Consider the following 25,946-nt stretch of genomic DNA (forward strand, 5'->3'; position numbering starts at 1 on the left):
CGCGCCGAGCGAGGTGCACCGCGCGGGTGCAGCCACGATGGAAGGGGGTGCGTATGGAGCGGGCAAAGCCGGGGGCGCCTTCGACCCCTACACCCTGGTCCGGCAGCCGCACACCATCCTGCGCGTCGTGTCCTGGGTAAGGACGGCTGGGTGGCCCGGCCAAACAGGTGGTGGGGCGGGGTGGGGGCGCGGGCGAGGGCGGCGCGCCCGGACGGACCCCAACCCCACCGGGCCTGCTGCTCGGGTGCGGCCGCGGGTGGGGAGCCGTCCGGCCGGCGTACTGGCTCCCGCCCCTTCCTCCTTCCCGGGCTCCGGGCGGGGGTCCCGGCCCTCGCGGGGGCGCCTGCTCCCCGACCCCTGGCTTCCCGGTGTCCCCACTTCTTACTTTCCCCCCCGCCCCCTATCGCGGTGACCTCCAGGCCGCGACCTGGCGCCTCGCGGTCCGGGTTGCGCGCGGCCGCCTGGGCTGACCGGCGACCGTGGGGACGGAACCCTGGTTTCAGGTGGCCTTTATTCGGGGGTGGATCGGGGCGTGGATCGTTTCGCGGGGTGCACGCGCTCTTGCCATGGACGTTCAAGGAGGAGAGGGCCGGAAACCGGGTTTTTGTGGCTTAGCTGGGCTCGTGTGGAGCGACGCGCCGGGAGCCGGATACCTGGGCTCTCTCCCCGGGAACCGCCTTTCTGCAGCGTGACCTTGGGCTGGAAGCCATCCGAGAAATGTTCACGGAAAGTGAGGAGTTAAATTCCGAGGTGGACAGCGTCACCTCCTCTCGCTTGACTCAGTTTCCCGATTTGTAGTGAGGTGGGAGGAGCCTCCTTGAGACCTCCTTGGGCTCGGATATTTCCTGAATTCGTGCAGACACCTGGATGCCTGAGGAGGGCGGTGGGCCGGGAGGGCGGGAGAGAGGTCCCCTGCCCACAGGGAAGAGCAGAGAAGCCCGTTCTGGACCTCCAGCCCGGCGAGGGCAGAATCCCTCAGTGCAGAGAGTTGAGTGGGGGTCCCTGTTCAAACCTGGGGTCGGGGAGAGGAGGATGGGACAGAGTCAGCACACAGGGAGGGGTTCACATGACCTGGGCAGCACCCCAGGGAAAGGAGGCCTGCTGCTGTCTGGCCAGGGGTGTCTGGGGCTCCCTAGGGTTGCTGGCCATTGCCCAGACCCCTTCACTAGAGGGTCTTGTCTCTGTAGGCCTGGGGCCCTTCCTGTGGGCCTAGATCAGAAAGGCCTGGATTGGGGACGCTGGGCAGGGGCCCTGTCAGCCACCCCAGGGGGCTAAACCTAAAGCCAGCTGTGGGGTGCTCAAGCTCCCTCACTTCCTGGATTTTCAGGGCCATATAAGGGTGTGATGGGTGGGACAGCTGGGGTGTTTATCTCTGGCCTCCCAGAGGGAAAGGGAGCTACCTTTCCTTTGTCTAAAAACGTTAAAACCTCCCTCTGGTGCCACAGGAAGGGTGGCCACATTTAAACCCCTTCTTCTCAAGTGCCCACCAGATGGGGAGCTCTTAGAGGGCAGGGAAGCCCTGTTCTTTAGTCTTCTGGTCCCCGGTGCTGGCACATGGCCTGGCACCCTGGGTGCATCCAGGAGGGTTTGTGGTGCTGAGTTCATTCATCCGTGTTGTCTCCAGCTCCCCAGAGACCCTGGCAGGTCCTTGGCAAAGGTAGAGCTCTGGGGGACCCCTGCCTGATGAGGTGGGCCGGCTCTGTGCACTGCTCCCCTCCGCCGGCCCAGAGCGTGAAGTCACTGGCTTTGTGAGGGGGTGTGGGCATTTTGTCTGCTTGGGTCACTTCTGCTGGTGAGGGCTTCATTTAGCAAAGCTTTATTGAGTTGGCTAGGCTCCCCGAGGGAAGGCGGCGTGACTCAGACGCAGCCCTTAGGGCTCAGCGAGCCTACAGTCCCGCTGGGGAGTGAGCCAGGCACCCCCAGGCAGAGGCCGGCCAAACCAGGAGAGCAATCAGAGAAGCTTCCTGGAGAAGGCGATATCAAGTTGGGCCTGGAAGGATGAGGAGGGTTTACATGTGTGCACATCAAGATGCCGGGAGGACATTCCAAGCAGAAGGGAGAAAAAGTCACTGAGCACCCACTGTATGCAGGGCTGCTCTCACGATTACCTGGCTAGTTCCCCCCACAGTCTGTAGCACACTTGAGGGAACTGAGGCTCAGAGAGGCCCAAGGTTACTGGGCATGTAAGTAGCAGATGGAGGATTTGAACCCAGATCTTCCTGTCTCCCAAGCACAGTGCTTCCCCTGGATCAGGAAGAGTTTGAAGCCCTGGGATTTCAGGTTTGGAAAGGATAAGGGTCATCTGGGTCAACCCCCACCCAATGTCCAAATCCCCTCGGAGGCCCCCAACAGTCTCCCAGTCCTGCTCACTACCTTTGCGTGAGCAGAGGTATCTGATACAGGCTGATTGAACTTTTAAAGAATATATAGGTTTTTTTCTGATCATAGAAGTAATACCTGCCGATTATTGGAAAACATAAATCACTTGTGATGGTTGGACAACAATATATATGTACTGAATACAGCTGAACTGTACACTTAAAGATGGTTAAGATGGTAAATTTTATGTTGTGTGTATTTCACCAAAAAAAAAAAAAATTGGAAAAAGAAGCACGTGTGATCCCACCACTTAGGGAGGGCTGCTATCTCCTACCAGTCTTTTTCAAAAACACGTGATGCGCTGAGACATTTTAGCACGTGGGGGCACGTAGTGGATGCACATGGCCACCTGCCCGCCTCCCTCGAGTTCCCTCTGCTTTTGCTCGCTTACCGCAGGGTCTGGCAGGCAGCGTCTGGCTGGCGTTAAGCTTCACCTTCGAGCTAATGGAGCCTGAGCATTCAGCACCAGCTTGCCCTGGTTTGCCAGAACTTTCCTGGCTTCAGCACTGAAAGTCCCGTGTCCTGGGAGCCCCCCTGTCCCAGACAGACAAGACGGCTGGTCACTGTATCCAGGACTCCTGTGCTCTCCAGACCCCTTCTGCTGCCCTGTAGGGCCCTAACAACGTGAGCACGTGGGCTTGTGATTTTGTAAAATCTGTAAGAGAAAGATCTTTTTTCTGTTATTTGTTTATTTGAAAGTGGGTCCCCAAATCTGTAAGCTTCAGGGAGTCACCAAACCTGGACCTACCCTGGAACCTGAGTCCCCGGGCCTGCAGGACCCCTCATCTCTTGACTGAGGCTTTCTCAGCTCCTCTCTGCCCCTGTGTGCCCTATACCACCTCCCCCCACCCCCCACACACACCTGGGAGGGGGTTATTACTCACTTCCGGAATTGAGGAATGGACCCTGAGGGTTAAGGTGGGGAGGGAGCTGGTGAGCCCTCTGGCAGATCCCAACTTGGACCCTTCCTGCCCTGGGCGAGGAGGTGATGGCTAAGTTGGGACAGTGTCCAGGGTGAGCTCAGAGCTGCCTCCTCTGACCTGGGTTGGCGGGGAGGTGGGCTGTGCTGGCCGGGGGCCAGGAGATCTGGCACCAGCTCTGGCCACCCCCTTTGCCTCTGTCTCCCCATCGGAAAGCAGAGGCTGGGCTGGGTCAGAGGTGCCCAATCCTGCCCCGATCCTGCAGCCTGTCAGTGACCCCTTTCTTTACCTGGAGCCAGGTGGGAGGAAGTGGAGTTTCAGCAGGGAGCTAGCTGATTTCATATAAAGGACTACCTTCTATTTGGAATTTACATCCTTCTAGAGCTTTGAAATGACCTATGGGAAAAGAATATTGGCGCTGGTAGATGAGAGGTTTTCTTTTTCTTTCTTTCTTTCTTTTTTAAATTAATGCTCTGTTTTGGCAAAAATAAGACAATAAAATGTTTGAAATTTTGCCGTTTTCAGGGTTGATCTCTTAAGGGCTTTGGCTGTAACGCTCAGGATGTTGTAAGGAGGGTGGGTGTCATCCCTCGCATGACAGAAGTAAGGGGCAGGCTGGAGGTGACTTCTCTACTGACTAGAGACAGAGCTACTGGGCCCTGGACTGTCAGAGCCACAGTTTCAATCCAGTCCACTGGGTCCACATTCAGTGTACTCCCCGTGGCTTCCCTGTCTGAGTCGCAGTGGCACCAAGGAGTGGCTTGAGGGAGCGGTTTTACACCCTCATTTTTATCAGACCCCTTCAATCACTCCAAGCAATCACTGAGTATAAGAGCTGAGCTTGCAGGACTTCCCTGGCTGTCCAATGGTTAAGACTCCGCGCTTCCACTGCAGGGAGCGTGGATTCAATCCCTGGTCAGGGAATTCCGGATGCTGCGAGGCTCAGCCAAAAAAAAAAAAAAAAAAAAAAAAAGCTGAGTTTGCTTTGCAAACGCAGCAGCTTCAAAATGAGACCCCTTGTCTCCGTTCCCAACCAGACTGCCACAGTCTAGCTGTCCCACATAGAAATTCTAGAGCCTGCAGGGGCTGAGGTGAAATGGGTCCAGGGTGGAGACAGAGCCTCTGGCCAGCTCTGGCATTCATTCCACAAATACCAAGTCCCTGCTCGGTGCCAGCCTGTGTGTCCCACCGGAGATGCTCTCAGTCCAGTGAGAACAGAATTGAGTCGACAGACACCATCCAGAAGTCTTGGGATGCAACAAGAAGGAAATCCAGTGGGGAGTAGGTACCTCTGCCAGGGGGCGTGGAGGGCTTCCAGGGGGAGGTGACCCCTGTGTTGGTCCTAATAAAGAAGGTGGGAGGGAGGTGCATTCCAGGTGGGAGGAACAACATGTATAAATAAATACCTGGGGGCACAAGGTCTGAGTGGGTTTTAGAAACGTTGCTGAGCTCCTGGGGACCCCGGGTGTGTGAGAGCAAGTCAGAGAGGTGTGGGGGGCAGGCAGGGTGGGCAACCCAGGGCCGGCCTTGGATGCCAGTTTCACAAGCTGGGCTGCATCGGAGGGCCATGGACAGCCTCAGAGAGGGGTTTTAAGCAGAGAAGAGGTGTGTTTCGGAAGCTCCCTGCGGCGCCCTGTGGAGGTATGGCTTGGGGAGGGCTCTGGGGGCAGGAGGCCCAGCAGGAAATGTGTGGTGTGGTCTAGCCTGTCCTCTCCCAGCACCGGGCAAGGCCCTGTCACTTACTCAGGGAGCTGGGTCCACGCGGGCATGTCCTGTGCTCCTTTGGCGTGTATCGCTGACAGTCTCAGAATCTTCTTGACCTCTTCGCCTGCCTGTGACTGACCTTTAGCTGGTCCGTCTCTCTCAGGCCTGGGAGAGAGTCAGGACAAGGAGGTCATCAGGAGACGTGGACGATAGGTTTCTGCATGCGTCTTGGGCATTTCTTCATGTCCTGGGGCAGTGTGGGAGCTTGAGGAGTCTTGGGTTTGGCATCGAGACCAGGGCCACCAGAGAGGGACCTTGGAAAATGCTCACCTGTAACATCGGATTGGAGAGTGCCTGGGTTCGGGGCGGACTCGGTTTGTGAAAATGGATGTATAAAGGGCCTGCCATCCAATTCATTCCTCTAGGCACGTGACATCCCTATCCGATGGGTTTCATTACCCCCACTTTAGGTGAGGTGCTGAGGCCCAGAGAGGTTAACTGGAGCCACTGGGATTGCAGCCCGTGCCTGACTTCCGGGACGTGGCCCTTGCTTCCCGCTTTGGGGAGTGCCCAGCCACATGGGGAGTCCCACACGGCCGCTTGTGCAGAGCTGTTAGGCAGGCTCGAGCCTGGGGAGAAAGAACAAAGCCTGGGAGAGGGAGGGCGGAGAGGAGGAAGAACCGGGAGGAGGAGGGAGGAAAGGGAGAGGGCAGATGGCAGAGCTGGCGTGGAGCCACATTTGGCACCTACACCGGAAGAACCAGCTGCCCGGTGGGAGGAGAGGCAGGGCAGAGCGTCAGGAAGTGCCTGGGGCCTGACGCCTGGGTCCGTGCTCTGCGCCCACTCCGCCCCTGACAGGTGGTGTGACGTGAGCAAGATGCCCGTGCTCTCTGGGCCCCAGTTTCCCCGTCTATCAGATGGGAAAAGGATAGTCAGCCTGGGCTGGTGGTGCCCAGCCTTTCCGCCCTCAACAAATGCTACTCTTGCTCCCAGTGGATTGTAGGTTGGGAACTTCGGGACTGGTCAGTGTTGAAAGAAGTGATGTCAGGGACCAGCCTCCCGCACCCCTGATGCTTTGTGGGGGCCTGCAGGGGGAGCCTGGGCCCCCAGATCCATACTGCAGGAGCAGAACAGTGTCAGCTGGAGCCGGCAGGGTGGCCCGTGCCCCTGTGTTTCTGGGGAAGCCCTCCCTTCCTGGAGGGAGCTGTGCTTACCCCACCTCTGCCTGGGAAGATGGTGTCGGGGGAGGGGGACCACGGGGAAGGGGTGGCTGGGAGAGTCCCAGGCTGTCAGGCCCAGACTGTTCAGAAAGCCATCACCTGGGACCCCCAACCATCCCGGCTCCTCAGATGACTCAGGGTCCAGGGGTCAAGAGGACACGGTCTTCCCCAGATCTTGGGCCCCCCTCTGAACATCCCTGACACCTTTTGTAAGTTGCACTGTAACCTGGCCTCCCCGCCCCAGTCCCAGCTTCCCCAGCAGCCTTCTCAGTGGGGGCTGTTCTTTGCCTTATGCCCTCCCTCCGCCGGGCCTGGAGACGGGACACAGTCCTCCCGGCTCCTGAGGCTGCTTCCAGACCATTCTCCCCCAGCTTGGAATCTCATCGCAGCACTGGACCAGCCACTCCCCTCATTGCAGGCCAGCCCCAGGTCACTTGCCCTGTCCCTCAGCACCGCCCCGCCTTCCGTCCTGCTGACTGTAGTTCCCGCTTCCTTGATCCTTCTCACAGCCTGGCCTCTCATTTCCTTGGCCTCCAGCCTCCCAGTCTTGTCCTCCCGCCTCAGCCACTCTCACTGGGTGTACCCTGGGCCTGGCCCTTGTTCCTGGCGAGAACTCAGGTGTCCACCTCTCCCCAGCCCTCCTGTCGTTCCAGCGCTCTGCCTCGCGCGTGGTCCTTGGCCTGGGACCCTCCCTCCGTGCGCCGGCCCTCACCCCATCCTCCCGTCCCCCTCGCCAGCTTGGGCTCCCTGGTGGTCTCACCCACCTGCTCCCGGCTCTCCCCACTGCGTCGCCGCGCTCACCTGGCAAAGCACTTCCTGCATCCGCCCTTGGCCTCCTCACACCCACCCCTCCACCAGGCTCTCGCCTGTTCTGGTGGCCAGGCCAGCCTCGCAGGGTCCACCAGCTGCACCCTCTCACCTGCTGTAGGTCTCAGATTCCCTCCCTCCCTCCGCCCTTGCCTCCATCCTCCACTCTCGCTCTTTCCCGTCAGCTCACAAATGTGAGTTCTTCCCACCCCCTTGCCCATGCCTCTGGTCCTGCAGATTTGTCTGTGGTCACCGTCTCTGGTGTTCCTCCCCCGGTTTTCTCTCACTTGCGCCCTGCTCAGGCTCTCGCCCTCACCTCTCCATCTCGTCAAGATCATCCGTGACCTTCACGTGGCCAGATCCTGTGGCCAGTTGTTATTAATGGCTCTCACGGCTGCATCTGGCGCAGCGAGGGGTCCGTACGTCCTCGCGTTGGTTCCATTGTCCGACAGCCGTCGGACTGCCGCCTTCTCTTTAATGTGCCTGGTCTTCGCGAGACTCACAGTCTAGCGGCGGGAAATGTGGCTGAGAAACCACACAAAATATGGAGGTGAGCATAAGCCCTAGAGCGAGGGAACGCTCACTCAGGCTCACTCGGGCTCGGGACAGGTGGGAGGGATGGGGCCAGCCAGGCGGAGAGGGGGGACATTCCAAGCAGAAGGGGCAGCACGGGTGAAGGCCAAGGCCAAGGCCGAGAGGCGCGGCAGGGCGGCGATGAGAGGCTGCTGCCCCCGCGCACGCCCCATGGGCTGTAAGCTCTCGGGGGCGGGGACCGTGTCTGTCAGGTCACTGTCGTATCCCCAGTGCGAGGCGGCACCTGGCATCTTGTCATGGCTCACCCGTGGGGGAATGAGGCTGGGGATTGCCGTGCTCTGTCCTCCTCCGTCCACCCGCCGTCCCCATTCAAGTCTCCAGTCTTCAGGGCTGGGTCTCAGTTCCCCCGTTTCTAAGGAGGCTCCCTGCTCTCCTGGTGTCTGCGCAGCCACAGGAGGGAGAAGACAGGGGAGCCTTCAGATCACCGGCTCGAGCGAGTCTCGGTGCCGCGGGGACAGGGCCCCTGCCCAGCAAGCCCACTCCCCACCCCCACTGCGGAGAGCACACGGAGACAGCTTGCGGGAAGATCACGGCCTAATCCGCAGCAGGTCTCTGCTTCCAAGGCTGCAGAGGTGGTGGCCGGGCCGGGCCTGGGAGGAGAGAAGGGAGCCCGCCTGCCCCGCCCCCGCCCTGCGGCTCTGCAGGAGGCTCTTGAGGAAGCCGAGTGCCCCCCCCAGTGCCCGCCACGCGCCCCCGCGTTGGCTTCGGCCCTTCCCCTGACGTGACCCGGGGGGAGGCAGGGGCCGTTCCCGTGAAGGGGGGCCCTTGCAGCCTGACTCATCCCTCAGACGCTCGGCTGCCCCTTTCTTTGTCCGCTCCTTCCGTGGGGCCCAGGAGGCAGGGTGAGGACTTCATGGGGATGCCGGCAGGAAGGCGGGCTCAGCTCGTGCTGAGGGAGAGGACGCGGCAGCCCTTTGTTACGGAGTGAGCTCCCTGTGGTCCGAGGTGTGCAAGCCAAGGATGCTGAGGAGGCAATAGTCTTTCTCCCAGCTCTCGTGCTGCCTGTGCCTCTGCCCATCTATCAGGCTGGCTGTTCACTCCCCTTGAAGCCTTTCCTGACCCTCCCTCTGGGTCTGGAGTGGAGACATACACCCAACAACTGAACCAAAAAATAAGAAAAAAAAATATGTAATGAGGTTATCAAGAAAATAAATGGGGGTATTGGAGAATATTGGGAGTCAGGTCTGGAGAGCCTCTCTGAGGAGGTGGCTTGCATTGAGATTTGGATGTTGAGAAGGAACCAGCAGGAGCCAGCCTGGAAGATCTGGGGAACTCTAGGCATCCCAGGTAGAGGGAACAGCCAGTGCCAAGGCCCTGAGGCAGGAATGAGCTTAGGAGGGAGCGAGAGGAGAGTGGCAGGAGAGGAGGCTGAGAGGAAGGCAGGGACCCTGGGGGTTGGGGCGGGGAGGGGGATTTCACCGTGCGGGTGTTGGTGGGTCGGATGCAGCAGCCGGTGATGCGATCTGACTTAGGTTTAGCGAGATCTTCTCAGCCCCAGGGAAGTGGATGGTGCAGGGGCGCAGGAGTGGCACACAGAGGCTGGGGAGCTGCTGTCATCGCTTGGCAAGAGGTGATGGTGGCCTGGACCGCGGCGGGGACGGGGGGCTGCATGGAGGAAATTGAGAGTTGTTTGGGGAAGGATGAAGAAATAGACCCAAGTGCCAGGTTGGATGGGGTTCAAGGACGCGCCCACTCTGGGGTCTGAGCAGCTGAGTGGGGGCCAGTGTACAGATGCATGAGGGGCTGGAGGTCACTGGGGGCGGGGAGCGACCAGAGGTGAGACCAGCAGCCCGTCGTCGTCGTCGTCTTCTTCTGCTTCGGGGCTGGACTTTATCCTCAGCCCCAGGAAGGACTGGTGAGAGTTGGGGGAGTGGTGAGCGCCCCCTGGCGCCCGTCTGGAGATGGGTTGGAGGAGGCGGGAAGAGGAGACTGTCCTGAGTCAGGCAAGCAACACTGTGGCCTGGAAGTGGACAGTAGCCGACGCCCCGAAGTGGAGAGCCGGCGAGCAGGTCCGCTGGCTGCCTGCAGCGTGAGGCAGGGACCAGGGACTCCTCCCAGCCACCCGTCTGGGGAACAGATGTCCCTGTACAGGGTGAGGTAGATAGAAGGTGCCATCTGGAGCTGGCAGGACGGGAGGGTCGTGGACTCCTGACCTCATCTCTTGACAGCTTGTCTGGGGGAAGACTCAGCAGGTGCCCAAGGATGTTTAAAGCCAGGCCTCTGGGAAGTTCCCTGAGAACAGCAGGGACCTCTGTCCCCACCTGCCCCTGACGCTGGCTGGGCCCAGCTGTCCCTGGAGCCCGAGTTAGCCCGCCACTGGCCCAGGCACAGCCTGCCAGCTCTCTGGGCGGACGTGGAGAAAAGTGGGCCGGGCCCCTCCTGCACTGTGGGGAGGTGACAGGCTCGGCGCAGCAGCTGTCTCTCCTGGGTCTCGTGCCGGTCCTAGAGTCTGGGATCTGGAAGTCATTTCTTCACGGGGAGGCAGCTGAAGGTCGAGGTTTGGCTCACATTCTGGAATGGGGCTGGACCGGGGGCAGGCCTGGGCAGGAGGCCCGGCACCATGCTTACCTGCTCCGGGTCATCTGGCCGTGGGCTGGCCAGAGTCCAGGCCTCATGGAGCCTCAGCTGCCCTCTGCTGGAGTGGGCTAAGTAAGCCTGCTTTGTGGGGGTGGGCATTTTCTTGTTGTTTTTGTTTGTTTGTTGAAGTGTAGTTGATTTTTACAATGTTAGTTTCTGGTGTACAGTAAAGTGATTCAGTTATACATATAGGTGTATATATATATTTTTTCAGATTCTTTTCCATTATAGGTTATTACAAGATACTGAATATAGTTCCCTGTGCTCTAAAGTAGGACCTTGTTTATCTGTTTTGTACATAGTAGTATGTATCTCCTAATCTGTGGGGTGTTTTTAGGTTTTATTTTTTTCCTTAGAGGTTTTGATGAGGATTACATGAGATGATTTTTGTCAAGCCCTCCCGGTGGATGCAGGGCCCCTGCAGAGGCCGGGGGCTGGCTCAGGGTCGGGGGTGAGGGTGGGCCGGTGGGGATAGACCGGTAGATGAACCCCAAGCAGGAGTATGTGCAGGGTTAGGGTGGGCGGGAGTGACTGGGAAGGAGGGTGTCCCAGGAGGCAGCTGTAAGTCACCACCTCCCAGCAGGGTTTTGAAGGGTGGGAAGGAGTTTGTTCCTATTTGAAAGATGAAGAAGGTGGGGGAAGGGTGTTCTGGGAGGTAGGAACAGCTAGGGCGAAATTATCAAACAGCCTGTGGCTTTGCTAATGCTGGCCCTCTAGGATGGTTGAGTCATGGGGTGGGAGAGGGAGAGATGTGAGGCCAGGGCAGGGTCTGGCAGTTCTGGGGTCTCTGTTTCCGTGTGTCTCTGAATCCAGGAGCCTGAGATGCTGAGATTCCTTCGATTTGTTTTTCTGAGTTGGAGATAGCTCTGCTCTAAGTGCCATCTGGAATCTGTTTTTTTTTAAGACTCAGGATTGGATTATAAAGATGGTGAAAAAAACAGAGTCTTGCCCCGGTTTACCTTGGTGCTTTTTTTTTTTAAACATTTTTCTCTAGTGCAAGGGAGGGAGGTGGTTTTTCCTGGGCCTACCTGTGACCAGTGGCCCCCTGAGTACCTCCCGAGGCCCTCACCCTCCATCCTCTCCTGTTTCCTGGCTGCTGGTTCTGCCTCCGCAGACCTGTCTCCGGCCCCTGCAGCAGATCTGCTCGTTGGGGTGAGCTTCTGCCTCCCATGCCTCTGCCACCGTGGCCAGCATAGAATTTCATTGTGGTTTAATTTCCGGTTCTCTGGTGGCTGCTCTGCGTGCTCCTTGCCATCCCTGCCGATCCGGCCTTAGCAAGTCACCCCAGAGGCCGCCCGACGCAGGGCACTGGCCTTGGATTTTTGTCAATACTCCATCCACCCTCAAACAGCCGTAGGATCTGGGCGGTTCCCTGGACGTGGGTAAAATGAGAATAAGGACATGGACCTTGTGGAGTGAAGAGCATGTGTTTCAGTCACATCGTGGGTCTTGAGGGAGTCCCTGTTCCTCCTGCCTTGGACTGTGGAACAGAAACCTGGGGCCTGGGCCTGCTTTGGGGAGGCTCCCTCCCCCTCGGGGTGGGGAGACTGCAGCTAAATGGAGGCGTTAACCTGGGGCCCAGAGGGTCCTGCAGGGGGTGTGGTGAGACTGCAAGGGCCTTGTCGTGTGTCCTTGGCAATGCTCCTTCCCCTCCCCTAGGCTCAGTTTCTCCATCTGTAGACTCTCAGCCTGGTCCAGGGGTGGCTCCCTGCCCTGGCCCAGCCCTGCAGCCTGCGGGGGACCTGGCACGACACCTCTGTTCCCAGTTCTCATCCAGCCCAGCCCCTCCCCGACCTGCTCTTGCTCTTCGCCTGCTCCCCGCAGCAGGCCAGTGTCTGCAGATTCTGGTGGCTTTACCTCCAAAGGACATTCAGCCCCCACTACTTCACCCCATCCTGCTGCCCATGGCCAGCCCCGCCCCCTTGTCCCTCACCTGGCCGCTGATTAGCCCCTCTGGTCTCCCTGCTTTCACCCTCGCCCCACAATCTTTTCTCCACCATGACCAGGGTGAGTCTTCTTAAACCTAAGTCAGATCAATCACTCACCTGCTCTTAACCCGGAAGTGACTCCTGAACTCAGCCTTCCCTTGCAGGCCCTGGGGGCCGGCCCCTGCCTACCTCGTGACCTCCCCTGGCTCACGGTGCTCCAGCCACACCCTGTGCACCTCCTCGAGGCACCAAGCTTATTCGCGCCCCAGGGCCTTTGCACTTGTGGTTACTTCTCCCTGGAACGTCTCTCCCCAATATCTGCATGGCTCTGCCTTTCTGCATATGGGCGTGTGCTCAAAGGTCACTACATCAGTGACCCCCATTCACCCAGTCTGTCTCCTCCTGCGCTGCTTGATGCTTCTTCGGGACACTTGTCCGGACTTTTGTACATGTTTCTCAGCTGTTTGTCTCCCTTATGAGAACAGGGACCTTGCCCCCTCAGCCTCTCGCACAGGGCCTGGCACATACCAGGTGCTTAGAAATCCTTTCAAATGAATGAACAACCGATAGCAAGCCCCAGTTCTCTGGCCTCCGAGATGCGGCCTCCCAGGCCCCGGACGCAGGGGGCCCTGTGGCTGCAGAACGGTCAGCTCCCTGGGTAGTGCCTGCCCAGCAGAGGGGCAGCTCACCCCACCGCCACCCAACATAATCAGAAAAGTTAGTTGTAGCCCAGCACCTACCGCGTGGTAGAAAGAATATTACGGAAAGAAAACAGTGGGAAGGGCCGGGGGTGTGAGGTGGGCAAGTAGGTGGCCGGTGGGAAGTGGAGGGAAGGGAGGCCCGGGAGAGGCGGGCAGAGCGGGTACTTAGAGGACCTTGACCACCAGCCCTAGAAGCTTGGATTGTGTCCAGAAGGCCCAGGGCCGGGGCACTTAGGTGACCTTCGTTCTGCAGGGTGGGGACCATGATCCATAGACCCAGATCTCGTTGCTCCTGTGGCTTCTCGTTGCTCCTGTGGCTTCTCACTGCATTTAATCCGATGTTCCTGTGGCCCACCAGGCCCTGCCCTCCCTGCCGCTTCCTGTCCCATTGCCTCTCCGGCCCCAGCTCCCTGGTCCCTGCTCCAGCCGCGCTCCTTCCCTCACCTTCAGCCTTTGCCCCTTCTGTTCCTGCGCCTGAAACACGCTTCCCCTGATCTGTGCAGGGCTGGCTCCTTCTTGGCCCAGCTCAGAAATCACTGCTCAGGGCTCCCTTCCCTGCCCACTGCCACCTCTTCCCAGCACTTGCCACCGTGGGTCATTGCCTCAATTATCTATTCCACTTGTTTAGCGTCAGTGTGGCATTTTTTGGATGCTTACTCTGCATCACATGCTCTTCCTTACACGTAGGACCTCATTTATTCCTCACAAAATGTCAGTGGTTTAGGTGCTATTGTTGGGAACTGAGATTCAGAGAGGTTAAGCCCAAGGTCACCCCGCTAGACAAGAGGCCAGGCTCGGATTCAGCAAGCCCAGGTAATCTGACCCAGGCTCTCGCCCCCTCACTCCTGTCCCTCCAGACGGTCAGCTCCACGGACGCGGTCCCCCTTGACGCCCCCTCCCAGCACAGTGCAAGGCACTGAGAAGCCTGTGACCTGTGATGAATGCCTGACGAGGCCCAAGTCTGCAGGAGGGAGCCGTGGGCGGAGAGGAGGGCGGGGAGCTCGGGGCCTGAAGGACTGGCTGCAGGGAGCTGGCACGTCAGCTCTGCCAGTTCCGTGGCCCGCCAGGTCCCTCGGAGGCTGTTTTGATCTTGCTCCTTCCCCTCTCGGGGACACGTCCTCACCAGCACTTTCCTCCTGGCCTCTCTGAGGACTCCCTGCTCCTCTCCCCCAGGAGGGCCTGTCTTAATGGTTCCTCCTCTGCTGTCCCCAAAGCCCGGACTTCCCCCCACCTGCTGCCCCCACCCCTCCACTCAGCCTGCTTTAGGGAAGGGGTCCACCCTTGTTCCAGCCCCCAGGGAGCGTGTCTTCTCTCCCAGGGCCTCTGGAGAAGGGAGTTAACCCTTAACTAAGTCCTGACTGCTGTACTCTGTGTACTTGTGTGTAATTCTCCCATCAGCCCTGGAGGGAAGGTTAATTTTTACAGAGGACCAATCTGAGGCTCAGAGAGGTTAAGTCGTTTGCCTGAGGCCACACAGCATGAGCAGCAGGCCTGGGATTTGAATCCAGCAGGTCTGTGTGACTCCTCGGTGTCTGAAGTCTCTGTCTAATCAAGAGGCTTTTCCATTTTGCTGGATTGGTGCCGTCTGATGACATTGGGACTGGGCCTCAGTTTCCCAACGTGGCAGTTTTCTCGTAGGAGCCTTGGACTTGTCTTGGTGCACAGGCCCAAGGGGCTGTGTGAGTGGCGGTCCCTGGAGTTGTGCAGTGCACGGCCCAGGTAGCTGGCTGTCAGAGCCCGCCCTTGTCTCCCAGTGGCGTCTGCGTCTGCGTCTGCGTTGCTTGTCTGGGCTGTCAGTAGCCCAGGGGTCCCTTTGACAATTGCTTTGAAGTCTGGACTTCGTGCCTCTCCCCTCCTGTGCCCCTGAGCGCCAGACTTGCCATTCCAGTCCCACGGCCTGTTCCCGTCACACTGATGCTTTCCTACTGATCCCCTGGGTCTCTGGAAATAAAGGGTCACGCCTGCTTCAGGGCCCACCTCCTGAGGCTGAGAGTCAGCTTGGTCAGGTGGAAAAGAGAGTGTAGGGCTGAGATTCAAGAGACCTGGGTTCAAGTTCAGCCTGTACCCTGACAACAATGTCACCTTCTCTTTCTGAGCCTCAGTTTTCCTTCTCTGTCAATTGGGGGCAGTACGAATTGCCCTTGCTGCTCCAAGCGGAGATTGTGAAGATACAGAGCCTGTGACCGGGCAGAGCTGTGTGCCAGGAGGCCTGCACTGGTCTGCAGGTTGAGGCGACATGTACATTCCCAAATCAGGATTGGCAAATGTGTGGCTTACAGGCCACCACTGCCCATTTCAGTGCCAGTGGCTGAACCGGGACACAGCCCCCCCCAATCCTTTCTTTTTTTTTTTTGAATTGCAGAAAAATTCATATTACCCACAATACACCATTTTAAAGTATACAGTTCAGTGGCATTTAGTGGATTCACAATGTTGTGCAACTACCACCTGTCTAGTTTCGAAACTTTTTCATCACCCCATAAATACCCCCCACACCCAGTAAGTAGTCACTCCTCATTCTTCCCTCCCCCAGCCCCTGGTAACCTCCAGTCTGCTTTCTGTCTCTGTTTTGCCTATTCTGGGTATGCTACATAAAAGAAATCATAATACTGACCTTTCATGTCTGGGCTTCTTTCACTTCTTTCTTCACCTTTTTTAAGGTTCATCCAGTTGCAGCATATATCAGAACTCTGCCCCTTTTTATGGCTGAATAATATTCCACTGTATGGATGTGCCATAGCTTACTTCTCCATCCATTGATGGACATTTGGGTCAGAATCCTTGTTAACACACAGTGTCATGAACCAGTGGTCTCCGAACCTTAGTTCATGCTGTCCTTCAGGAAAAATTTTTAATCAGTCCTCCCATTAAATGTAAATTTGAAACCCACGCACCTATGGTCAGTTAATCTATGACACAGGAGGCAAGAATATACAGTGGAGAAAAGGCAGTCTTTTCAATAAGTGGTGCTGGGAACACTGGACAGCTACATGTAAAAGAATAAAATCAGAGTGTTCTCTAACACCATATACAAAAATAAACTCAAAATGGATTAAAGACCTAAATGTAAGACTGGAAACCGTAAAACTCCTAGAGGAAAACATAGGCACAACACTCTTTGACATAAATCATAGTGGTATTTTTTTTGGATTTATTTCCTAAAGCAAAGGAAATAAAGGCAAAAATAAACAAATGGGACCTAATTAAACTTAAAACCTTTTGCACAGCAAAGGAAACATGAACAAAACAAAAACACAACCCTACTGAATGGGAGAAAATATTTGCAAATGATATGGCTGATAAGAGGTTAATATCCAACATATATAAACAGCTCATACAACTCAACATCCAAAAAACAACCTGATTAAAAAATGGACAGAAGACCTGAATAGACATTTTTCCAGAGAGGAAATGCAGATGGCCAGCAGGCACATAAAAAATGCTCACCATCGTTAATCGTCAGGGAAATGCAAATCAAAACAAAAATGAGATATCATATCACACCTGTCAGAATGGTTATCATCAAAAAGAACATAGGGACTTCCCTGGTGGTCCAGTGGGTAAGACTTCACACTCCCAATGCAGGGGGCCCGGGTTTTATCCCTGGTTGGGGAACGATCCTGCATGCATGCTGCAACTAAGAGTCCAAATGCTGCAACCAAAGATCCCACATGCTGCAATGAAGAACCGGTGCAGCCTAAATAAATAAATGAATGAATGAATGAATGAATAAATATTTTAAAAAAGAACACAAATAAATGTTGACAAGGATGTGGAGGAAAGGGAACCCTCATACACTATTGGGGGGAATGTAAATTGGCGCAGCCACTGTGGAAAACAGTATGGAGGTTTCTCGAAAAACTAAAAATAGAACTACCATATGACCCAGCAATTCCACTCCTAGACATATATCTGAAAGAAACAAAAACACCGACTTGAAAAGATACATGCCCCCCAATGTTCATGCATTATTTACAGTTGCCAAGAAATGGAAGCAACCTAAGTGTCCATCAACAGATGAATGGATAAAGAAGATATGGTAAATATTGTATATATATACAATGGAATACTACTCAGCCATAAAAAAGAATGAAATTTTGCCATTGCAGCAACATGGGTGGACTTGGAAGGTATTACACTAAGTGAAATAAGTCAGACAGAGAGAGACAAGTACTGTATATCACTTATATGTGGAATGTAAAAAACAACAAACTAGTGAATATAACAAAAAAGAAGCAGACTCACAGATATAGAGAACAAACTAGTGGTTACTGGTGGGGAGGGGCAATATAGCAGTAGGGGATTAAGAGGTACAAACTATTACGTACAAAATAAGCTACAAGGATTTATTGTACAACAAGGGACTATAGCCAATATTTTATAATAACTATAAATGGAATATAACCTTTAAAAATTGTGAACCGCTATGTTGTATACTTGTAACTTATATGATATTGTACATCAACTATACTTCAGTTAAAAATGTGGATTTGTTTTATATATATTACTGCTACACTAATATATCCAGTACATTATAAAACCCATGTAAAGTGTAGACATGTTAAAAAGATACAATTTAAAAAATGATGCTTCTTATATTTTTTCTCACACCTGCGCTGGAGTCACTTCCCATCCTAGGTGTTAGCTAAGGACGAAAATCTGTCTGGGTCATATTGGAATTCTAGTTCCTTATTGTAGAAAAATTGGAAAGCAAAGTGAAGTGGAAAATGGACAATAAACCCTCTGCAGCCTGCACCTCAAGTTCACTGTAGGCCACGTCTGAGGTTCTGTTTTCCTGTTGGTGTGTTTGTCAGTTGGGTCTGGGCCTCCTCATAATCATAGTTTCCAGGGAGGCGAGAGGTAGGAGGAAAAAGCATGAACTTCAGAGTCAGGTCGCTGGGTTTGAAGCCAGCTCTGCCACGTACCAGCAGTGTCACTCTGGGCACACTAACCAATACCTATACCTTCCCTGCCTCATCTGCAAAACGCCGATGATGCTGATTGTATTCGTTAGCTGCTGCTATGTAACAAGACACCCCAAAATGTAGTGGCTTAAAACAACAAACACTTGTTATCTCACAGTTTCTGTGGCCAGGAGTCTGCTAAGCGAGGTGCCACTGCCTGTCACATCATGGTGTCAGCCAGGGCCGCGGTCTCATCTGAAGGCCGAGGGAGGATCCATTGTCAAGCTCACTTACATGGTGCTGGCAGGACTTGTTCCCTGTGGGCCGCGGGGCTCAGTTCCATGCTGGCTGTTGACTGGAGGCCTCTCTCAGTTCCATGCTGCGTGTGTTTCTCCATACGGCAGCTCAAAACCTGGCAGCTGCTTCCATCAGAGCAAGCAAGTGAGAGGGGTCAAGAGGGGGAGAGCACGATGGAGGCCAGGTCTTTGTAACCTCCTCGCACGAGTGACATGCCGTCACTTTTTGACATATTCTGTTTGTTTAGAGGCAAATCGCTAGGCTCAGCCCACAGTCTAGGGGAAGGAGATTGCACAAACGTGTGAATACCAGGAGGTGGGGTCTTAGGGGACCACCTCTGCTGGCTGCCAGCCCAGCTGAAATAGACCTGTCTTGGAAGTTGTTGGGGGCACTTAAGGAGGTAACACATGTTACGCTTGGGGTCCTGCAAGTAACTGACCTGTTGCTCTGTAATTGACAGGGTTGTGACTGTTGTATTTTTTTCATTTATCATTCTTTCCACTTGTCAGGGCCTGGGCAACAGGGAAGGGTGGGACCAAGGACAGGGCCTGAGACCCTAGAACAGCCCGTGGCTCTGCAGAGCAGAGGGGAGCACAGAATGGTGCTGGGCATGTGCCCACATCCGGAGGAATCAGCTGGGGGCTTGCTGGCGTGGCAGTTCACCACCCAGAGGGCTGAGACCTCTTCTTCTGGGAGGCCAGGTCCAGTCCTAGAGGAACTGTGGTATCAGGGCCCAGGAAGACCTCTCAGCACCTGGCTGGAAGGGGAGTGGGGCCACGTCTGTGGTCGGAGGGTCCTCAGTGCCTGCAGCTGAAGAAGAAGGAGATTGACCCCGCCTGTGCTGTGTGACCCCAAGCAAGTTCCCCTCCGTCTCTGGGCCTGCCCTCTGAAATGCCTGCTTAACACCGGCCCTGTGGCTGTTTGGGGTGAAGAGGGCTCACAGAGAGGCAGGCAGCAGGCCGAGGGGGTTGGCAGCCCTCTCCTCCCCTGGGGCTGGTACTGGGAGGGGTCTCACGCCTGCCCCTGCCCCTCCCCCGCCACCGCAGGTGTTCTCCATCGTGGTGTTCGGCTCCATAGTGAATGAGGGCTACCTCAACAGCATCTCGGAGAGCGAGGAGTTTTGCATCTACAACCGCAACCCCAATGCCTGCGGCTACGGCGTGACCGTGGGCGTGCTTGCCTTCCTCACCTGCCTGCTCTACCTGGCCCTGGACGTGTACTTCCCGCAGATCAGCAGTGTCAAGGACCGTAAGAAGGCCGTCCTATCTGACATCGGTGTCTCGGGTGAGCCCCCATCCCAGTGGGCACCCCCCAACCCCAGCGCGACAGAGTCCGCGGGGGGCTGTCCGGGCTCATCCTCACGCACACCTGGGAGGCGGCTCCACCCTTCTCCCTATTTTCCAGATGGGAAAACTGAGGTGCGGGCGGGTGAAGGGACAGACTTCGGGTCACAGGGCTGGCAGCAGGGAAGGGTGGGGCCAGGGCTGGGCCTGAGACCCCAGAACAGCCCACAGCGCATGCGGGGAGGGGAGCACAGCGACCAGAGGCGTCACCTCTTCTTTCAGGGGCCTCTCCCGGCCCCTCCCTGGTGGAGCCCCCTGAGAAGTTAGCAAGGCGATGGCTGAAGGCCCTAGCACACAGTAGGTACCCCGGGAGGGTCAGGACCTGGAGCTGGGGAGCTGCCGTGACCTGCCACCCTTGCCCTTCAGAAATGGCCTTTGGCAGAAGTGCCCTGGCCTCTGTCCCCATGAGTTCTGAGAGACTGATTGGAGGGTGCTTGGGTTTGGTGTCACTGGTCTAGGGTTGTGGTCTCAGGTGTCTGGCTGGGACCTCCCCCCACTTCCTGGCCCCAGGACTCTCAGGATGTGCCTGGCTTGCAGGCAGTGAGGCCCGGGGTCCCTTAGACTTGAAGGAACTAGAATGACATGAGTGGTGCTCAAACTGTGTTCCGTGGAGCCCCAGGGTTCCCCAGCAGTGCCTCTGGGAGGGGCTGGGCTCTAGGCACCGCCCCCGGCACACACGCTTTTTATCCTGAGCAGCTCTGGACTTCTATGGATAGACTGTGGGCATCCAGAGATCTTGTTGCCACAAGGCTCGCACCACTGAACTCCCCAGACCTCGGCTCTCGAAGGGCCCCTCACTAACCTCGGGGCTTTGTGAGGCTGCAGACACATTAGTGGTTGAGACTCAGACCTGCTGGCCCCAGCGTCCCCTCATCCTCCCCTGCCCAGTTCTCTGGGAGGCTGCAGTCAGGCACGGGGTTGGGTGGACGCTCCTCCCAGAGAGCTGCAGGCCTCAGGGTGGACCGTGGGTCAGTCAGGGATTCAGCCAGGAAATCTGTGTTGGCTGAGGTTAGAGAAACGCCGGCCGAGGCTGACTGACTTTTCTCTGTCTCTCCCTCCCTCTCACTGCCCGGCCCTCCCTGGATCTGCTCGCGGCCTGGCTGGCTCCTTTCTGTGGCCTCTCTCCCGCTCTGCATCGGACCGGCCTCTCTGTTTTCGCCTGCACCTTCCCTGTGCTCTCCCGACTCTGACCCCCACCTCCTCTCCCTTTGGGGGTGGGGGAGCGTGGGGGACGTGCTCTTGAACCTCCTCTGTTCCTCGGTTTCCAATTTCCTCCCTATTCGCCCTCTCTCCCCATGCGGGCGTTCCGCCTGGCCCCGTGCACACCCCAGCCTTCTGGGCCTTCCTCTGGTTCGTGGGCTTCTGCTACCTGGCCAATCAGTGGCAGGTCTCCAAGACCGAGGACAGCCTGCTGAGCCAAGGGACAGACGCGGCCCGGGCTGCCATCGCCTTCTCCTTCTTCTCCATCTTCACGTGGGTGAGTACACCGCCCACCCAGCCCACACTCGCCGGCCCTAGCCAGGTTCCTGGGCTGGTGGCCTTTGAGCATAGCCATGGACTCTGTTCTGCTTCCCTCCTCGATGCTCATGGCGGGGCTGCTCCCTGAGGAAGGAGACTGTCCAGCAAAGACAGTCAGGTGGTGGTGGCAGACCCTGGCTTTGGTGCAGAGCACCATTCCTGTGGTAATGGACTCGCCTCCCAGCCACTCCAATAGTTGGGTGGTAGGTATTTACTGTCCCCTTTCACAGATGACAAAGCTGAGGCCTAGATGGGAAGATAAGGCCTTGAGGTTCAAGGCTGGGAAGGAGCCCAAGCTGAGAGTCAGGAGACCTGGGTCAAATCGTGGGGCTGCCTCTAATTTTCTGGGCCTCTGTCTTCCCATCTGTAAAGTGGGGAGATTGGATTTGCCGTGGGGTGTGTCACAAACGCAGATGGCCATGGGGCAGGCAGGATGTTAGAAGGCGTGAGTGGACCGGGTGGCATGTGCACACCGTCCTAAAAGGGTACCCTCTGCCCGGCCCCTGTTCTGAGCAGTATTGGGGACCCACAGAGGCCAGGTCTTCCTGTTCTCCCAGGGAGCCCAGAAGTCTGAATTTCTATGACAAATCTGATCTTTATGTGTTAGCAATTTGTTCAAGTTTAAAAAAATATATTGTGTGGGTCCAAAAAAGCATGTCTCTGGGCCCCACTGGCCAGAGGTCACCCCTTTGCAGGCTCTAGACCGAGTGGTCTCGAGCACCCATCAGCATGACAGCAAGGCTGGTCCTTCTTTCCCACTGGTTCCAGGTCCTCTCGATTTATTTTTTCTTCTCTCATCTCCCTCCTGCATATATATCTGGGGTTATATAGGCTCCGTTCCCCCATCCCAAGGGTTCTCGCCTCCCCTCTGACAGTGTCCCCTGGCCCACAGCCCCCTTCCCTCCAGACCTTCCAGCTGTCCTGACCCCTCCTGTGAAGCCTTGCTGCAGCCAGCCTTCCCTGTCCCCCCTGCCCTCCTGGGCCTGTCCTAGACTTCTTCCTTTTTTGTGGGCTCCTGGCTCTCCCTTTTCTCTTGGGGGCGGGGCTTGCAGAGGAGGAGTGGGTGATTGGACACCGGGACTTCCAGGGGTGGGTCTGAAAGCCTGACTGACAGGTGCCCACCAGCCCACTGAAGTCAGCCTCCCTGCTGGCACCTCTGCCTCTCCCTGTTCTTCCCCGCTGGCCTCACCCCTGCTCTCTCCTGGCAGAGCCTGACCGCAATCTTGGCCGTGCGGAGATTCAAGGACCTTACCTTCCAGGAGGAATACAGCACGCTGTTTCCCACCTCAGCACAGCCATAGGCTTGCCCGGCTTCCAGAGGCAGGGAGCCCTAATCATGCCCAGTGGCAAGGTTGGGGGGCAGCCCACTTCCTGGACCGGCCAAGATGCCAGGGCGTGCAGGGTGGTGGAAAGCTGCCTAGAGGGGCCAGTTAAGGCTCACCATTCGCTCATTGCCTCCTTTGTTTATTCTTCATGTGTCTGTTCATTCAGTAAACATTTATTGAGCAACTGTTCTGTGCCTAGTGGTGAATCAGCTGTGGTCCCTGGTCCCAGGAGCCCACAGCCTGGGGAGGGGAAGACAGACAAACCAAAACCTCCCCCAGATGTACCGCACAGGCTGTAGAAGGGCTGGAGGTGGCTCCGCACATGGGCTGTCAGGGTGCCGAGCTGTGGGCTGAGAGCCCGTCCCATGGCTGCAATGTGAAGGCCGATTTTCCAGTCCCCATGGAAGCTGGCTGCCAAGGGGGGTCTGGCCCAGGACATCAGAGGACTCATGGTCTGGCTGTGCTCTCATGTGCTTTGTGACCCTGGGCAGACCTGTGCACCTCTCTGAGCCTCAGTCTACTTCCCTGGACTGAGGAGTGATAATGGACCAACCTCTCAGGGCTGTTGCACAGATGAAACAAAGCTTGGCACAGGGCTTGGCACAGAGATGCTCAATAAATGTAGGTTCTTTTGTTCATTCATTCATTCATTCATTCATTCATTCTCTCCAAGGAGTCAAGGGCACCTTCATAATCTCTACTTTGGGAGTGATTCCCATGTGGTGAATCCCTGTTCTTCCAAAGGACCTTGGCCCCCATTTCTACACAGGTTCCCTCTGCTGCCCTGGAGTGCAAACTGGCCCCCAGGGCAAAGCACTGCACGGTGGAAATGCCACAGAGAGTGCGCCTGCTCTGAAGAAACAGGGCCAGGTGGGCCACCAGGTCCCTGGGCTCTGAACAGAACTCCCAGCCTCACCTATGCAGCCCAGTCCAGCAGGGGCCCACGCCCCTCCATGGCTCCTGTCTGTGGCTCTTTGAACTGGCTGGCTAAGGGAGGCCTTGACTCAGTGGGGATGGAGGAGTGACCACAGATATAGCACTAGGTGCCTGTAGCTAGAGGCCCCTTCCTGGAAGGGTCTGCAGAGGTCATCTGCTCCAGCCCTCTGCCTCTGTGCAGACACCAGCGGAACCAGGGAGCTGTGGGAGGACCAGGTCTGCAGAAGTTCCTCTCAGGGACTCATTCATTCATTCATTCATTCATTCATTCATTCCCCGTGTGCTCTTGTGGGCTCACTGATGGCTCAAGGGTGCTGACAATGTGGCCGGTACCCCAGGGGGGACTTTCCACCTCCCTGCTTCTCCAGGCCATTCATTCATTCATTCATTCATTCATTCCCCGTGTGCTCTTGTGGGCTCACTGATGGCTCAAGGGTGCTGACAATGTGGCCGGTACCCCAGGGGGGACTTTCCACCTCCCTGCTTCTCCAGGCTTCTGCATCCGAGCGCCCCCGCAGCCAGGACCTCGTACCAACATAGTGGAAAATACAGGAGGGCCACTCCTAACTTCCTCAGCCCACCTCCTTGAGGCCTGGTCTGCCTTTCCCAGGCCCCTGGCCCTTTGCCCCCTGCCTCTCACCCACTGACCCTTTTGGGTTCCTGGTTGACTTAGTGCCTTGTCAGCAGGCTGATCGAAAGGAAGGAGGTGGGGAGGGCCGTGGCCTGGCAAGGGGCAGGACCCCTGTGCTCAGGTCTGGCACTGACTGCCGTGAGGCCACCCTTTTCTAGGCCTCAGTCTTCCCAGCCCCAAAACAAGGGTATGTAGAACATTAGCATTTTCCCATCACAGGCAGATTACCGGGATCGGGAAGGTCTCTGGAGAAGGCTTTCAGTGTAAACCTATATAAACATTGTCGTTTAATGACAGATTTAATTTATTCCCTAGCTTGGCGTGATCAGTGTCATTGTCTTTAATAACAATGTAACTGCTTTTACTGGAAAAGAATTTCCCGCCTATGCATTTACGCGGTAGACAAGTCTTTCCCAACTAGGTCCTATGAAAAAAGGGCTTCAGTGGTTGGATAAGGTTGGCAAATGTTGCTTACCATAGTTTTCCCCTTGGGGATCCCAGCATACATTAGTCAAAGCTCTGACAAGTCCTATAGTCTTCTATTTAACTCAGTTTCCCAAACTTGTTTGGTGAAGCATTTCAGTTAGAATTAGGTTCAGCGACAAATGACAGAAATCACAAATGACAGTGGTTTAAACAAAGTCTAAGTCTGGGAAGACAGTCCAGGGCTGGCATAGTGGCTCCAGAAGTCTTTAGTGACCCAGGCCTCGTCCATCCCTACAATTTGGCTCATGGACCTCATGGTCCATTATGACAACTAGAGCGCCTGCTATCACACCTGCATTCCAGGCATCAGGTCAAAGGGTGGGACAAAGAACTTGGGGGTGACCCATTGCCTAGAACTTAGTCATATGGCTATGCCTAACTGCAAGAGAGACAGAATAGCTTTTAGGAGATGCCGACATTTCTCTGTCCCACCAAGAACTTTTTTCTCTATTCCATCTAACTCCCTAAGAACACATTTTGAGAAGGATGCTGTGGGCCTTGGGGGCATTTTAACACTCAAAAATGAAGACTCTAGAATTTTTGTTGACCCAGAGTGGCCTCTGGGATGAGGGGACATAGGGCAGGTGATTTCTGAAGTTCTTTGTGGCTAGAGAGTGTGGTTCTGGGCTGGCTGCAAGGACAGCCTTCCTTCCTCCCCAGTCAAGCTTGGTTTCGTCTTCTGTGTTCTGAGGATATTTAACCCTCTATTGCCCGTGTCCTGTGGACTAACCTCTACTAACCCAGTGCTCTCGTCTGTCTCTCCCCTAACCGTCCCCTCCCGCCTGTCCTTGTCCCCGCCGACCCCCGTCCCCAGGCGGGCCAGGCTGTGCTGGCCTTCCAGAGGTACCAGATTGGCGCAGACTCAGCCCTCTTCTCCCAGGACTACATGGACCCCAGCCAGGACACCAGCATGCCTTACGCCCCCTACGTGGAGCCCAGCACCGGGCCAGACCCCGCCGGCATGGGTGGCACCTACCAGCAGCCGGCCAGCGCCTTTGAGCCCGAGCCCCAGGGCTACCAGTCGCAGGGCTACTGAGCCACAGTGACCGCCTGCCCCCCGCCTGCCTGTGACCTGCCCCAGCTGCCCCCTGCTCCCTCCCTTCACACCCGGCCCCCTTCTCCCTCCCAGGCTGCCCTGCCCGGTCCCTCCAGGTGGTTCCACTGAGGTCCAGGGCAGCTCGGGTGGGATGGGGCAGTGAGGTGTTGGGGGGTATCCACATGTGTGTGCAGGTGTGTCCAGCGGGGCCCTGGGGTGTTTGCATTCATTCCTTGTGTCTTCGAGCGTTCGTTGAACACCTACTGTCTATCAGGCCTGTGCTTGGCATGAGTGCTGAAAGACAAATGGTCCCTGGAAATGGGGAAGAGGAGATGTGGAGGAGGCCCTACTGGTACCAGAAGTAGGAATGGAGAGAAAGCTAGACCGGGAGGATGCTGGGAAGGTTTGGCTGCAGGGTGTGAGTACCCACAGGACACTGGGGGCTGTCACCTGCTAGTGATACAGCCGCCCTGCTAGGAGTGTTGGCCTGTCTCCATTTTATGGCTGAGGAACTGGAGAGGTCAAGGTCACTCGCCCAGGGTCACTCAGGCAGCCAGTGATAGAGATGGGGCCAAGCCCAGGCCCCCTGACTGCAGAGCCCCTGCTGTCCCCTGGCCTCCCCACCATCCCCGCTCCCCGA

General features: G+C 56.4%; 1 protein-coding gene across 2 annotated transcripts; it reads left to right on the forward strand.

The window, feature by feature from the left end:
• Positions 1-6: 6 nt before the first annotated feature.
• SYNGR1 (synaptogyrin 1) lies at positions 7-25,388 on the forward strand. 2 transcript variants are annotated; one of them, XM_024127445.2, is made up of 4 exons: positions 7-136; positions 19,078-19,315; positions 20,706-20,851; positions 25,085-25,388. In XM_024127445.2, the coding sequence occupies exons 1-4, from the start codon at positions 38-40 to the stop codon at positions 25,304-25,306; spliced, it is 705 nt and encodes a 234-aa protein (XP_023983213.1). In that variant the 5' UTR covers positions 7-37; the 3' UTR covers positions 25,307-25,388. The 2 variants fall into 2 exon arrangements, with proteins under 2 accessions (XP_023983213.1, XP_023983214.1); XM_024127446.2 differs by lacking the exon at positions 25,085-25,388 and adding an exon at positions 22,101-22,401.
• The last annotated feature ends 558 nt before the right edge of the window (positions 25,389-25,946 follow it).

This window comes from Physeter macrocephalus, chromosome 6 (assembly GCF_002837175.3).
Source record: "Physeter macrocephalus isolate SW-GA chromosome 6, ASM283717v5, whole genome shotgun sequence".
Taxonomy (NCBI): domain Eukaryota; kingdom Metazoa; phylum Chordata; class Mammalia; order Artiodactyla; family Physeteridae; genus Physeter; species Physeter macrocephalus.

Coding starts and splice junctions, on each gene's coding strand:
- SYNGR1 (XM_024127445.2), top strand. CDS start 38: ATGGAAGGGGGTGCGTATGGAGCGGGCAAAGCCGGGGGCGCCTTCGAC. Junction 137..19,077: donor TCCTGCGCGTCGTGTCCTGG/GTAAGGACGGCT, acceptor CCGCCACCGCAG/GTGTTCTCCATCGTGGTGTT. Junction 19,316..20,705: donor ATCTGACATCGGTGTCTCGG/GTGAGCCCCCAT, acceptor TGCACACCCCAG/CCTTCTGGGCCTTCCTCTGG.